The 14,677-nt window shown below is 43.7% G+C and overlaps 1 protein-coding gene across 4 annotated transcripts in view; it reads right to left on the bottom strand.

Annotated features, from left to right (window-relative positions):
• The window catches only part of LOC112562717 (nociceptin receptor-like), a 69,550-nt gene extending 61,277 nt beyond the window's left edge, over positions 1-8,273 (bottom strand). For 2 of the 4 annotated variants that reach the window (XR_003098913.1, XM_025236152.1), the window contains exon 1: positions 497-2,025. Coding sequence is in view for 2 of the 4 variants with exons in the window: in XM_025236152.1 (XP_025091937.1) it covers positions 497-499 (3 nt within the window). In the remaining 2 variants the exon portion in view is untranslated. Of the gene's footprint in view, positions 1-496; positions 2,026-8,179 lie in introns of those variants that run through there. The other 2 variants (XM_025236151.1, XM_025236153.1) reach the window with 2 other exon arrangements.
• Positions 8,274-14,677: the final 6,404 nt, after the last annotated feature.

Genomic DNA, 14,677 nt, shown 5'->3' with positions numbered 1-14,677 from the left:
TCAGGTGCATTGATGGGTTTGAATACTTTGTGCCGAAAGACCGAAAAGCAGACGTAGATAGTGTTAGTTGCCAGCATCATATCATGTCTCATATATTTCAATCTACTGAACTTTCTAACCAGGGAGAGAATACAGACAGAAGAATAGAAGTATACAATGAAAAATGTGATACGGGTGTCACGAAGGTAAGAAGTTATAACCTGATATTAGTCATCACAGGATATGAAGTATTTACCTGTAGTAGTGATGACAGAATAAATGGTTTGAACGAGGGATGAGTCATGACAAGTAGTCGACCCGTAGTGTAAGTCACGAAGGGATAAGAAGCCTTACGTGGATAAAGACAGAGATGGAGAGAGACGAACACTTTTCAGCAAGAGAGAACGAGAGATTGAGTAATAGAAAGAATGAAAGTGGAGATAAGTCTTTATAGCTGTTGAATGTACATTCACTGAACAACAGACCCACGCACTCAGAGAAAACAACTTCTACTCACCATTGTTGTCAGGACGACTTCAGAGATCCACGAGCTTCAGAATCGAACTGACTGTTGCTGCGGTGACTTTCTGGCAAGTGTTGGGTCCACGCTGCAGTGTCCCCACCCACTTCATTCATCTGCTTTGCACACTCGCGCCACCTGGTGGTCTCACGTCCACCTTCCAGACGTCTCTTCTGGAACCATTCACGTTACACTATCTTGTAGTCTCTGTTTCCAATCCACAAATATCTGATTGTGAGAACTACACTCAGGCAGGTACCTCCCTTCACGAAGAACTTTGTCTGGAACTCTCTTCTTTGGTGGCGACACCGAATGCCATGACTGTTGTGTTCTCCCCCAACACTTACATCGACTGTTACTCTTCCTCCCACCACTGGTCCAGTAGTTACAGCGGTCTTACTTTCTTCCCGGCTGCTGAATAGTCTGCTGAACTCGGTTTGTCTGCGCAGTCTGTGAGTTCTACCTGGCGTGTGTTTAGAACTGGGTGACACCTGGATAAGCGCGCACCTACACCTGTGTGAAGAGAAACAGAGCACCTTACCGCTTGACTGGTACCGCCACGAGCAGACCTGTCAGTGTCTAGACAGATATACGCCTTGAGCTCGCCGAGAACCTTGTAGATGTTTTTCAAAAAAACTGTTTTTTTTTTTTTTATCCCCTTTTATTTATTTTGCAGATTTAAGTTCGCTTGCTCCGAAAAGCTATGGTACCGTTACAAAAGTAAAGTGTTTAAAGATATATGTCTCGGATGGTCCTTTATCCAGAAGGTGTTCTCAGCTCCACAGTCACAGTGACGTGTTCTCAGTACCACAGTCACAGTGACGTGTTCTCAGCTCCACAGTCACAGTGACGTGTTCTCAGTACCACAGTCACAGTGACGTGTTCTCAGCTCCACAGTCACAGTGACGTGTTCTCAGCACCAAAGTCACAGTGACGTGTTCTCAGCACCACAGTCACAGTGACGTGTTCTCAGCACCACAGTCACAGTGACGTGTTCTCAGCTCCACAGTCACAGTGACGTGTTCTCAGCACCACAGTCACTCATTTTCTCACCAAGGGAGTGAAGCAGCCTGCCTGGCACGAGCCAAGACAGCAGAGCATCTACAGACACGAACCACGTGCATCAACTGTTTGTGTTGGAGGAAGAAGGCGATGATAACGAGGTTATTGGCAATGGAAATTCTATATCTCTTTTTTCTTGTGCGGTGATAAATTGAAATGTCAGATCAAGCATTCCTATATCGTTCTAAAAGCCCACGAGCGATAATAACCTATGCACGCCTTGTCGTCTCGCGGAAATAGAATCCGGGCTTTGACCGCTCACCGGAATCTCTTGGCGGTAGACAACGGTGGTAAGTGTATTGTCTATACACGTTTACACGTATAAACACCACAATCCTCTTGTTGCAGGTGTGAAGTTTACAGTCAGAGCACCGCGATACAGTCTGGTGCTGCTTCTGAGAGGATGAGGAGTCAATGCAAGATGTTGGCCGTTGGTTATTCAAGTACCCGCGTGCGTGCGTGTGTGTGAGAGTGTGTGTGTTTGTGTGTGAGCGCGTGCCACAAAAATGCGCGAGCGAGCGACTTCGGATGAGGATGCGCAGCGCGCTGGATTTCAAGGGTCACGTGACGTGAGATAGGTCCGATAGTAGGAGAGGAATGCGTTTTCACTGTGCTAAGGGTCAGAGGCCGGGAGTGATAGCTGCCGCTCGCGGCGCTGAAACTGCCGCGAAGTGTGATTTACGAGTTGTTGCTCAGGGTTTTTTTTTCTTTCTTCTTCTTTCTCCTCCGTGGTCATTGAGCTCATTTGTGAATGTGTACGGGGGTGCAAACTTGTATGTGTGAGAGAAAGACAGATAGCAATCATATACATTGTGTGATGTGTTTAAAAGGTACAACGGTTTAAAAAAAGGAGTAGGTGTACATCTGTATAAAGATACTGTATATGTATATGTGTGTGTCCGTGCAGGTCAAGATAGGTATTTTACTGTTCATTCAGTCAGTCTGTCGTTCGGGGGATGACATGGGCAGACGCGGCAGTAGACAGGGCCGCCACTTGCCTATTGTGGGCGAGTCAGCATGTCCTGTACAGCTCGACCAGTCCAGTCTTTAACGTTCTTAAGCCAGTTCTTTCTTCCCTTCTACCCTTCAAGATGCCTCGACAAAAAAAAAAAAAAAAAAAATGCTTAAGTCACTTGACTGTTGAGAGTATAGGTTCCTGGTTTTAGTGATCGCCTTTGGTGACCTTTTTGCTGTCACCTCGGGCCATTTCATCCTCTATGTCCCGGCACTGGCTCTCGGTCCAACTCTCCATAGCTACCTTCATCTCTTTCTTGATGGCACAGTTCACTTCTTTGTATTCGGTAACTGCTTCAGGTTTGCTTTTCTTTTCTTTCTTCCAAGCCTTCCTTTGGTCACCGAGACCTAGAATGTCATTCGTTACCCATGGCTGTTTCTTATTCCCTTGTCGCCCTAGAACCTCTTGAGCTGTTGATAGCAGCATCTCTGTGATGTTTCCCGCGAGGATGTCTACATCACAGTCTACCAGGTGTAGCATGGTAAATTTTCCTCCAAATGTGTTCTTGATGACTTCTGCAACTTTTGGGTCTTGCAGCTTCTCCAAATCAAAGCCAATTCGGGGGGATGGGGTGGTGTGGGGTTTGAGACTCGCTTCGCTTTCAACTTCAGGAAACACTAAACAAGAAATTTTCTGTATCTCTCTCTCCCTTTCTCTCACACATTTTTTCATTCATTCATCCTAGCTGGCTAGACGCAGCAGGTAACAAGATCTGTTCTGGGAGGTGGAAAACATGTCCTGCCTTGGTTTGTGCTGTTCATTCTTTTGTGTTAGCTCATAATTTTTGTTGTTTTGTTTTTTCGCTCCTGCGTCGACTGCATTCCAAGCTCCGTTAAAGGATTGTCTTACAGAGACTGATGTGTCGAGGCAATCGGTTGGTTGGTTATCGCCGTGCTCGTCACTCGGCCAAACTTGACCCGTTTGCCCCACTTGGCTGCCACGAGGGGTACTCGTTAGATCACGGGTGTGGTGACTGTGCTCCACCCATGTTAATATTACTGTTCACGTTGGAAATTCGGAGCAATTACCTCAGGAATTTGGTCTCGAATGCCTTTTTTTCTTTTTTTTTCTGTTCGCGTTTCTCATCCATACATTTCATAGGTTCGCACATCTCTACAGCTACCCCTACCCCTTACTAATCTCAGTACCCGCAACAGCAATAAACCGGGTGTCGTCACAGCTGTACTAGCAGAAGTATAAACAGTTGAACCTCACGGCGAAGCAAGTTCAGATCGTGTTCACTGTATGTTCAGCATAAACATGGCAAGGGTGATAAGCCAGTTACACTTGCTCACGCGATCGAGTTATCTCTTCAGGCGGCCTGGAAAATATCTTCTCCTTCCCCCAAACAGCGCATGAAAGAAACTGTCAGACTGTGTGTGACTGCTGCCTTCCTGTAAATATTTACTCCGTGTTTGCTGGAACATCTGATCGAGCATGTGCATCATACTTGCTGCTTGATTGAACTCTGGGGTCGCGGTCAGGAGAAGGTTCTAACATGGCAGAGATATTTGCGGACTTCTTAGTCAGTCAAAGGATGCGAACAGGACGGTCATAAAAATAAATTTGCTTCTTTCTTTCTTTTTTTTATTTTGGAGATGTTCAAGATTTGTTTTTAATTTTCTTTTTGTTAAATCGAGGCACAGGAATGAATATTCCCCCCCCCCAAAAAAAAAAAAAACACCCTCAAATGGATACTTTTTTTAAAAAGTTCTTATCTCGGGTTAACCGTTAATATGTTAGTATGGTAATTGCTTCAGTTCTAACCGAAGCATGGTTGTACATCAAGCTGTTACAAACTGACTTGCAAGCAAAGCTGGAGGGAAGATTCTGCCATGGAGCAAACGCCTACGTGTCCTGTTGTAAATATCTAATACGACAGGCGGGGAATCAAGATTGTAATCGCAGTCTGATGCTACAAGAAGCCAGCTTGTTTAGCATGTTGCCTCCGACATTCATCTGAGGTCAGGTCACACTGGCTGTAGGTCTCGGAGGGTTAAAGGACTAATAGGATCATGATCATATCAAGGTTTTTTTTCCCGGAGTGTAGATTCCTGATTTGATAGACTTGAATATTTGTCTTATCAGTCTGGAGCGTCTACAAGGAAGAATTCTCTTGCGTCTACAGCCATCTGGTTGTCGGTATTTAGACAGTGGAACTTGACAGAGAGAGAAAAAAGTGGGAAGGGGGAACATTGGTGTTCTAAGCAGCGCCAGCAAGTAAAGTTTTATCACACGGCAAGGCAGCCAGCCCTGTAAACACATGACACATGCAGAGAAAGAACAGTGTGCCCGAGACGAGATTTGAACCCAGCACCACCAATCCTCACTGTATTGAGGACAATGGCGCCAACCGTTGCCTCACCTAACCGCTCGATGAAAGAGGTGAGGAGGGAGGAAGATGTTCGTTGCAAACAAAACTGAGTTGACACTTTAAGAAAAAGTATAAAATTATAAAACAAAAATTGAAACGACTGCTACTATTATACCTTTTCTCTTGCCAAAAGAGTGGTCCAAAAACAACCTCCCCCCAAAAAAAACAAAACAAAGCACCCACCCCCGAAACAACCCCAGCCCAAAAAAGCAGTGTCAAAAGATAATCAAACTCGAAAAAAAAATCACAAAATAAAAAGAAGCACGACAAACCTTAACACAGATTTCCAACTTCTAGGTTGAATTTCGAAACTTTTTAAATATTGCTAAATAAGTTTCACTAGACATACTCTACCTCCTCAGCAGTTTCCTCTTATCACAACTTGATGACTAAGAAAATCGGTAGTTTACTAGCCGCAAGCCCTGAACAAAATTGTGCCACTGGGTCAGAACTGGAAGGTCACGTGTTAATGAAGGACCGAGTGAAGGGGATGTGCCCTGAGTTTAGCCGCAAGAGGGCGAGAAAATGTTCTCTCTACTGATGGGAAAATCGACAAGAAAAATATTATAATAATTACAAAAACTCGGTCCCATCCTCAGTGACAAAATGTTACCCTAATATTCATTCCAGTTCACAATTTGCAAACCCCTGGAGTTGACCTAACTGGTGCAGCCACTCCCTCCCCTTACCCCCGGCGTCCCTCCCACGTGAGACAAGCACGAGCTCCGCATGTTCGTGAACTGCATCGCTGGTAGTAGGACGAAGAGCAGGTACAAATCATGAAAAAAAGGGGAATCTTCTACTTACAGATACTTGCCGCTGTTTCCTAATCGCGGATAAAAACCAGACATCTGCAGGCTGCCAAGCAAATGAGCTATTCATGGGGTTGCCTCCTCCTGCTGGTAACATCTTCTCTCTCTTGTGTGCGTGTGAGATACAGATATAAAAAGATATTGTGCTTATACATGTATTATACATATCTCTGTGTTTTTCTCTTTATTCTCCGCTAGTCTGTTATTTTTCTTTCTCTTTCTATGTATTTATTCCTGCGTTCTTCGTCTGTCTTCACGTGCATCTCTACCTTTATTATTATTTTTTTCTCTTGCTCTCTTATTCTAAACCTTTCCAGTTTCTCTTTGAGCATTATGTGTACAACTTTAACCACTTATTTGCTGCAAATCAATGTAGTCTTGTTTCTGGAAGCTGCAGGGAACCTCGTCAGCATGGCGGCGCTTGTGAAGGTCAAGAAACAGATGACACAGCAGAAGCATCCTTTGGAGCTCGGAGAAACAAGCAGAATTATATAGTAGCCATGTGCTGCGGAGAGAAAATTGCTCTGGGAAGTGTCACGATGTTGCTGGCTTCAGCCAGCTCCTACCTCACCTTACTTTCCTCTTTTTTAAATTTTATTTTGTTGTTTCTCCCAAGTCTGGATGCTTAGGGTTGTGAAGAAGGCAAAGCTACACCATGAAAACATGGAGCACGTGACGATCGGCAGCATAGCCAGCACGACTCCACGTGACTGATTGGATGCTTGTCGTGACGAACTAACACGTGATTTAACATATTTCAGAATTCTCTGGCTCGTTTGTGATTTTGTGTTGTTCCATCGTGCTTCACGGTATCTTATCAAAGCTTCCGTGTGCTACCTGCAATGCTTTTCGTCAAACTCTTGTGTTGCTGTTGTTGTTTTGTCTGTCTGTTCTCACTACCCCTCTCTCTCTATTTATATCTAGGGGTTGTCTGTCTCCTGTATGCGTGTCTGTTGATTGAAAATAAAAGTTATGGCTGGCACATCGAAAGCAAGCTGGCTTTATCCGGGGTGTAATAATAATAATAACAACAGAGAACTGTCTGGTGTACGCGGTTTTAGAGAAAACAGAAAGGAGTTTGTCTATGTCTAGGTCTACGTCTAATCAAACTTGCTCACCAGAAAAAGCTCCAGCTATGTCACGCTTCATTTACGCTGATTGGGGGCCTGAGATGGCGTGGGGGGAGGGAGGGAGGAGTTGGGGAGGAGGGTGAGTTCGCAGATACCGTTGAAATCCATCGCCGCGAACGTTCGTAACCAAAACGCTGACGTCAGCCCCGAAGTCACGCGAGAGGCGCACGTGACCTTTCGCATTCCACCTCACTGACCCCTTACGCCTGGCCGCGATAATCAGTTCCATTCACCTCTCCCCCAAGCCACCCTGTCAGCAGCTATCGCGACGCTCGTCGGCGCATGCGCGGTGTCTATCCGGAGACGAGGCTGAGGGAGGTCACGTGCATCCCACTTCCTTTCCCCTTCTCGCAGTTTGTCCTCAGCTGGTCGGTGGTTCCCAAAATAGCATTCATTCATTCATTTTCGTTCCGATCTTGATAGCAGAGTTAAGGGAGCTAAGTTCAACCCAACGATTTCAGAAAAAAAATAAATCCAAATCAGGGTTTGAGTACCAGCAGCTAGGTTGTCCTCTCACCATTTCTATTGCCTGATGAATATTTATCTCACAGATCTCCCACTTACTGCAACATGTCAGACTCGTGAACCAGCCTTCAAATATCTGCTCACAAATTTTCTCCAATATCTCGTTATCTTCGCCAATCTCTCTCTCGCTCACTCGTTCCCTTCAGTTCTCTCCCCATTTCCTTTTCTCCTCTCCTCCTTTCCCCAACCCCTCTCCCTCCAAAAAAAAAAAAACCACAAAAATCCAGGCAGTCTGTGGGCTGCTGACGCCTGTGCTGACAAACAAACTAGGTTCACCTGTCTCCGAGTGATTTCCTGGAGGTGTATACAAAGCTTGTTGCTGGGTTGAACTGAGTACAAGATGCCACAACCCAAACTCTGAGTGAATGCCGTTACCCTTTCCCGAAATACATAACAAAAAGTCGTCTACACAGAAAGATGTCGAAGCACTGAATACATGAAATTTGAGGATTCGTTTTCGTTGTCAATTTTATCTCCAATATAAGAGCTGAGGTCAAAGGTTGGGGAGGCTGTCCGTGAACATCGGAAACGTTTTACTTTCTACATTCAGATGCCTATACCCATGGGATGGGTTTACCCTTGGAATAACGAACCTGTACAACTTTCAAAAAGGTCTTGATTCAGTGTGTTTAACCAGTCACAGATCAAGCAAATGTAATGTTTCAGCCTTAACCGTAATTTATGTGACTGTATTCCCCATGTTGACTACGAACGGAGGAGATAAGTTCACTCAATTTTTTTGGAAATAGTATTTTTACTTACCTCGTCCTGATGACTTGAAAACAAACAGGTTTTGCGATCTTGTAGACTTTTCCAGCTCTGGTACACACGTGTACTCTCCATGCATCTTCACGGGGATACTCGCACAGTTCCAGCAACACCTGAGTCTTACCTGATGCTGTGTGTGAACTGTTCGGATCTTAGCACCTGTTCGCGAACATCAAAGACCTGCTTTATTATTCCTTCTTTTTAAAAGGTTCCAGCCGCCTCCACTTCTTTCTATATCGCTCCTCCCATTCTCTTTTCTTACACTCACCTACACACGCACTCGAATAGGTCCACACAGCACACACACACACATACACACTAGCTAAGACCCGTTCTGAGCTTAGCTGCTCATCGTGTCTCACTAACCAACTCACTAAATAAACAAACTTTAGAAAAAAACTATACCATGTTTCTGTGCAGAAAATCTACATTTCTCGGGGAAGGAGTGTTGTAAACACTGTTTACTTACTTCACTGTAAACCAGATTGCCAAGAATGTTAGTCGTCTGCATTCTGGTCTGGTTTGAAAACAAACAATCAGCTCCTCCACGGCAGCAAAGGGTGAAGAAAGCTGCTGGAGAGATTAAGATTTTAACCACTCCTGTCACTTCTCTGGAACTCTGTACATCCACAAACCTATTACCATGCAAAACACATTATTCATCCCTTAAATCAGAGCTTGAACGAATATTTTGACACAGTTTCTGTCGGACGATTTTTTTCTAACTGTTCACTATCGCTTTTAGGCGTTCACTTATCTAATGTTGACATGTTTGTTGCAGTGGTAAGACAATCTTCCAGTCACCTCATCCAAAGTTTGCTACAAATCTTTCTTTATCAAAACTGAAAACATAAATATACATGAACCGAAAAAATCCATTCGTCGCTATTTCTGTCTGTCTCTCTCTTTCTCTCGTTGTCATCTTTCTAAATTTGTTCTCTCTTCTCACCTGTCTGTATCCTTTCCTACTCTCTTATCACCTGTCTATTATCTTTCGTTGAATTTTTTCCCCCTACAACGTATTCTTTCATTATCTATCTCCTCACCTATCTACCTATCTTTCTCTTTTCTCACCTGTATATACTCTTTCTTGCGATCTATCTTCATCTGTCTATTTTTTCTTTCTCTCTCTTCATCTGTATATTATTCTTTCTCTCTCCTTACCTCTATTTTTTTCTCACTTCTCACTTGTCTACATTTTCTCTTTTTGCATCTGTTCATATTTCTATATTTATCACCGGTTCTGTATTTTTCTCTCTTTTCTCATCTATTTATATTATTTCTTTCTATCTCCTTGGTATTCTTTCTATTTTTCCTTACGTCTACATTTTTTCTTTTGCTCTCCTTGTCTGTCTGCATTCTTTTTTCCCCTCATTCTATACCTTCTTCTCCCTTTTCTCTTTAAATTCAACGCTTAACTGAAGTACCAGTCGACCTAATCCCATAAATCACAAGCAACAGGAAAGAAAACCTTACGTGGCATGACCTATGACCTAGGAACACGCCAGGTGGGAAATCTAGTCTCTCACTATTTCCTCACCAGGGTCATTTTCAAGTAAATAACATAGTAGTCTCAAAGGGCGTGAACAGAACTCACTAACAACTTGCCTTAATCGCGCGACAACGAAACCTGTTCATCGGCAATAAAGAGAGCGACGACCTCGTGAAGGCAAAAGCAGAAAAGTGGCGGAAATTGTTCTGGACATTTCGAAAATCATCATACACCTCCCTTCCCCGCTCCCCTAGTCACACACCCGCGGAGCTTTTCACATAAAACCGGTCCTATGATCACGTGATGTCACGTGATAGCCAACAAATATTTGAAAAACTCGCAGGGTCAGCAGTTGGTGGCGACAGCCGTCCATGGACATCAAGGCTATCCCAGCGATTTGACGACGACTTCAACGGCCTTTTAGAGAACACGCCGATAAGGCTGTTGGCTGATGAGGACCATTTCCCTCGATATCAGGTCCTTGCTGCATCTGTAATCGCTTTCAACAGAACGTCCGGAAGGAGAATTAGCGTGACGTCAGCACGCATGCGCAAATCACGTGCCGATATCCTTTCTGGGAAAGGAGAAGCACACTCAGCATGACAAGTTGTGTGATTGTCAGACTATGAACATGCCAAAATACTGTAACGAGAGGTAAAAATATTAATCACTGTAAAACTGACAATTCGGATGACTGACTTTGTTTATTTATGTCAATGGTACCTCACACTCAAGCCACCCACAATAATGCATCGACTGCAAACGTTAACAATTAAATTAAAAATAGATAAGAACTAAGAAAAAGAAAATGAAGACGAAAAGGGCTCTCACTTAGACAGGCTGAATAAGGGAAGACCTGTGCTGAGGCAACTAAAGCATATTTTTGTAGAATACAGGAAATGGAGCATACCTCAGGCATAGAAGCCTGCAGTGATTCCCTCCTTCCGTTCTGCATGCAGGAGAAGAAAAATGTCAGGAGAGAAGAAGTGTGTCCAAACACTTGAGTGCGTGTAAATGACAATGTGTGGGGACTTCTCCCTGCGGGGTCACGTGTTTTCCTGCTCACACTCATTGCTGTAACATTTGTCAATGAGGCTGAGGATGTGGTCTGATGTTATTTGTGTGCGTGCGTGTACTTTTGTCCCATTCTCTTTCTCACCCTGTCTTCCTTTCTTAACAGTTCAATTAGCAAAATAGGAAAAATAGAAAGTTAAATCAAACGCACAAGTAAATAATATAAGTAACACCCATCTGTGCACAGCCAAAGTCAGACTCCAAGACACAACCGTCGCCAGACTGCGATTTCTACTAAATGAGTTTCTTCCTCTTGTGGCGACAATCAGACGAGGGTTATCTCCCGCACGCGTCATAGGTCTCCTTTAAGGCGCTGCACGACTGGCTGGTATCACAAAATTACCGTATAAATCTATGTTGTTTTTTTTTTTTCGCCCATGGATTGCGGTTTTCTCTCTTCCTCTCTCTTGAAAAAAAAAACGTTTTTCTTGCCGCGACATAAAACCTTCCTCACTACCCCACCACCACTCAAGGTAATACGAATCTTTAATTCCTGAACACCAGACGGGTGAGAAAAAAAACCATGTCTTCATAATTTCAAAAGTTACTCTTCTCAGGATAAAGTTGTTTAATGTTGCAGCCAAATATCTACGAAAGTCAACAACCACAATATCAGGATTGGAGTCATGTGTAATCCAGCGGCGGTAACTCCAGTCTACCTTAATCAGTTTTTCTAACCCAGGTTTCTGGTCTTAAAGAGCTCGGCGATGTTAATTGCCTCACCGTCCCAAGGAAAGTTGCTCTTCCTTCAAAAGTAGAGAGGGGCAGATTAAAGCTGAAGAAGGTTTACTAAGTTCGTGAGCATCCTCCCTCTAGATGGAGGGTCCTGTACCCGCTTATCGTTTTGCACTCGAAGTTGTTGGACGTTTTGTGAGAGCAAGTGCACGTTAGTCGAGATGACGACTGAGGTGGACGGTCAAAGAACTGGTGTCGCGACTAAACTCATTGTCTCAAATATACTAAAGATCAAAGGTGGAAAGAAGATAGGAGATGACGATAAAGAAGTCGATTTTTAAAGAAAAGGGCACGGGACGATGAGATTACAAAAATGTATTCCAGTATCTGCCTGAGTGTTGTCGAGTTCAAGATTATGATGATGGAGGGAGAGGTAATCGAAAGCTCGTTCAAGTTCTCAGCATTAGAGGTGAGTTGATGGTGTAAACACGGTGTGAGTGCCACTAGATATCTCCTAATGCAAATGCCCTTAACTTGTTCACACTGTGAGTACCTCCATTCACCCTAAACACAGATTTTTATCACATGTGTTTGTGTTTGTGTACGTACACACAAACTTTCGCGTTTGTGTGTGTGTGTGGAGAGAGGGATAGAGTGAGAGCGATATCTTATCCACTCTCGGTCTCATGATTTTTCTCTGTCATTCTCTCTTCCCACTCCCTTCCTATCTCGCATTGTTGATATATCTCCCTGTCCATCTTCTCTATCTGTCCCTGCTCTTCAGTTTCGCTCTCAAACGAAGTCGGTGAAGGGAGATCACTCTAGCTGACCTCCCCTGGCGTACAGGGCGTTTCACAGACACACGTATACAAGTCTGTGCGGCGTGCAGTCGATAAAGGGCCTTCACTCGAGCGCTGCTAGCAAGATAACCGGGTAGGTAATTAGTCGCTAACACGTTCTCTTGAACACCTGGCGCCCTCTGGTGTAAAACACTTGCGCCAGGAAATGACGCCAGTATATACAGATGTGAACAGGGAGCGGCCACGAGAATAGCAGGCAGGAGTGTGAGCGAGTGAGTGAAGCAGAGAGAGAGAGAGGAGTGAACTATAAATGAACAGTATTGTGTACGTCATCAGCCGATCAACAGACAGCAAAAGGTCGACATACAGGTGAACAACTGCATGAATAACAGTAAATGTTACCGGGTACATAGGTTCCCACGCAGCATAAAACAATAATAATAATGTGAGGAATCCCAAGGGAGGACAGATGGACGGACGGACGAGGGGTCACACCCAGTCAAAAGCTGTTTGTGTGACATTGGCATTTTAACCGCTATTTTTTTTTTCTTTCTCTCGGCTGTTGGAACACCTGAATGAGCTTCCTGGCTGGCTGGCTGGCTGGCTGGCTGGCTTCTTGACTGCTTCATTGAAAGACTTACGTAACGTCAGTAGCCTCGTTCTGTCGGATGCTTCGTGTTTATGAGATGGAGACAAACTGTGCTGTTCATTTGCCACAGAACAAAAACTATTTCACAATTAGCACGTGAAAATGTCTTTACAAAAACTACATTAGCGTGATGCAAATACCGCATTTCATAGAACACAGTATTAGTTTATTGTTACAGACAGCTGTAAGCTGTTAGCCTCATTTTGTCGGCCATGTGATGTCATCAGAGTACATGTCATTCTCACAGCTCTAGGAATCTCGCATGTTAGCTCAGCAAGCAGGTTAGACCTGTTGCCTGATATTTCCATGTAGCTCGTCCTGAACACTATGGTATTCGGGGCTGACTAGCTGTAACGAACATTATCACCAGCATCATTAGCAGTTAAAGGTTAACTACAGGGCCATTTTTTTTCAAAGGACTTGATAGATATATATAAACACAGTGATCAGTTTGTGACCGCATAGAGTTTAAACCATTTTAGCTGACAGAACTAAGAGGATGAATGCAGAATGTTAGTTGTGTGAGAGACAAAGAATGTGCTGTGATAAAGGAGAACATTATTCATCCGCAAGTCCTGGTGAACCACAGTTGACACGCTTGAGAAGTCTTTGGTCTGGAGAAGCGAATACACCAAGCCTGGCCATCTTAAGGCAATCGAGTTGTTCTTTGTTGTAACAATGTGAATTATCCGTTTTGAATATGTTGTGTCACGCATCCCTGCACACGACTCTTGGACTTAGACCGTTATAGTACGGCAACTCCTTTACTATGAAGGAGAGACATGTTTACCTTTCCAAGAAACAAGTCTCATTGATGACGAGTTTGGAAAGTTGGACAAAACTTTTCCTTGCGTCACAGAAGTAGGTTCTTGGTTTAAACAAACATTAAAATCTCATCCGGAGACCCTTGAAGTTCTAGGATTGGCTGAAGCCTTTAATACTATCAGGAGTGAGAATGAAGGTTAATCTTTGTGTGCTTAAAAATGGTAAAAAAATTCTGACTAAAGATGTTTTATTATGCTCTCGGCAACTTTCGGTTTGACGAGCAATCAATATAATACGACACAAGAACACAAGACAGGAAACTCAGAAAAACTCTTGCGTCTCCATAGCAATCTTTGAGGATTATTTAAAAAGTAAAATCGACGAACTGGGATCTGCTTTCTAGGAATGATTGACAGACAAACCATTACAGTCTGAAATTTGTTTTTGTTTAGCGGCATTATAGATGATCAGATCAGTAAACTTTGAACCAGTGTATTAGAGAGAAACTTGATTGATTTAGGATGAAAAATGTTTGGAATCTGCTTGCAGGTGACTGGACGTTCACGGAAATGTTTGAGTGCTTCTCTCCAGAATAAGGAGCAGGAGGCTTTAAGCAGAGGTATCAGGCAACTTTTGTTTGGGATTGACCCGTCTGCTGGTGTAAACACAGAGTTAATTTGTGACTTTCCAGGGATTGTCAGAACGGTGTAGTTCTCTCGCAAGCCACGGAGAACACCCACCATTGCTCATCCCATGAGCCTCCATTCTGCTGACGTCATACACAGTGATTGCGATCTGGGACATGCAGCTTCTCTTTTATTTACTTTATTTATTTTCAGACCTACCTGCACTCATCGCTTTGTCATTTTTTTGCCTGCTACCGTAGTCGATTGCATTATCTGCATCATGTAGACATAACAAACTCAAGACAATAAAACAGCTGCTAACAAGTCAACGACATTTAGAAATAAACAATACCTGCCTGAAATTTTTCGCTGTGGGCTTCATGAACAGCTTCGAAGTCTTTGTGTCTGTTG

Source organism: Pomacea canaliculata, linkage group LG4, assembly GCF_003073045.1.
Source record: "Pomacea canaliculata isolate SZHN2017 linkage group LG4, ASM307304v1, whole genome shotgun sequence".
NCBI classification, from domain to species: domain Eukaryota; kingdom Metazoa; phylum Mollusca; class Gastropoda; order Architaenioglossa; family Ampullariidae; genus Pomacea; species Pomacea canaliculata.
This window is presented reverse-complemented; position numbering and strand designations above follow the sequence as displayed.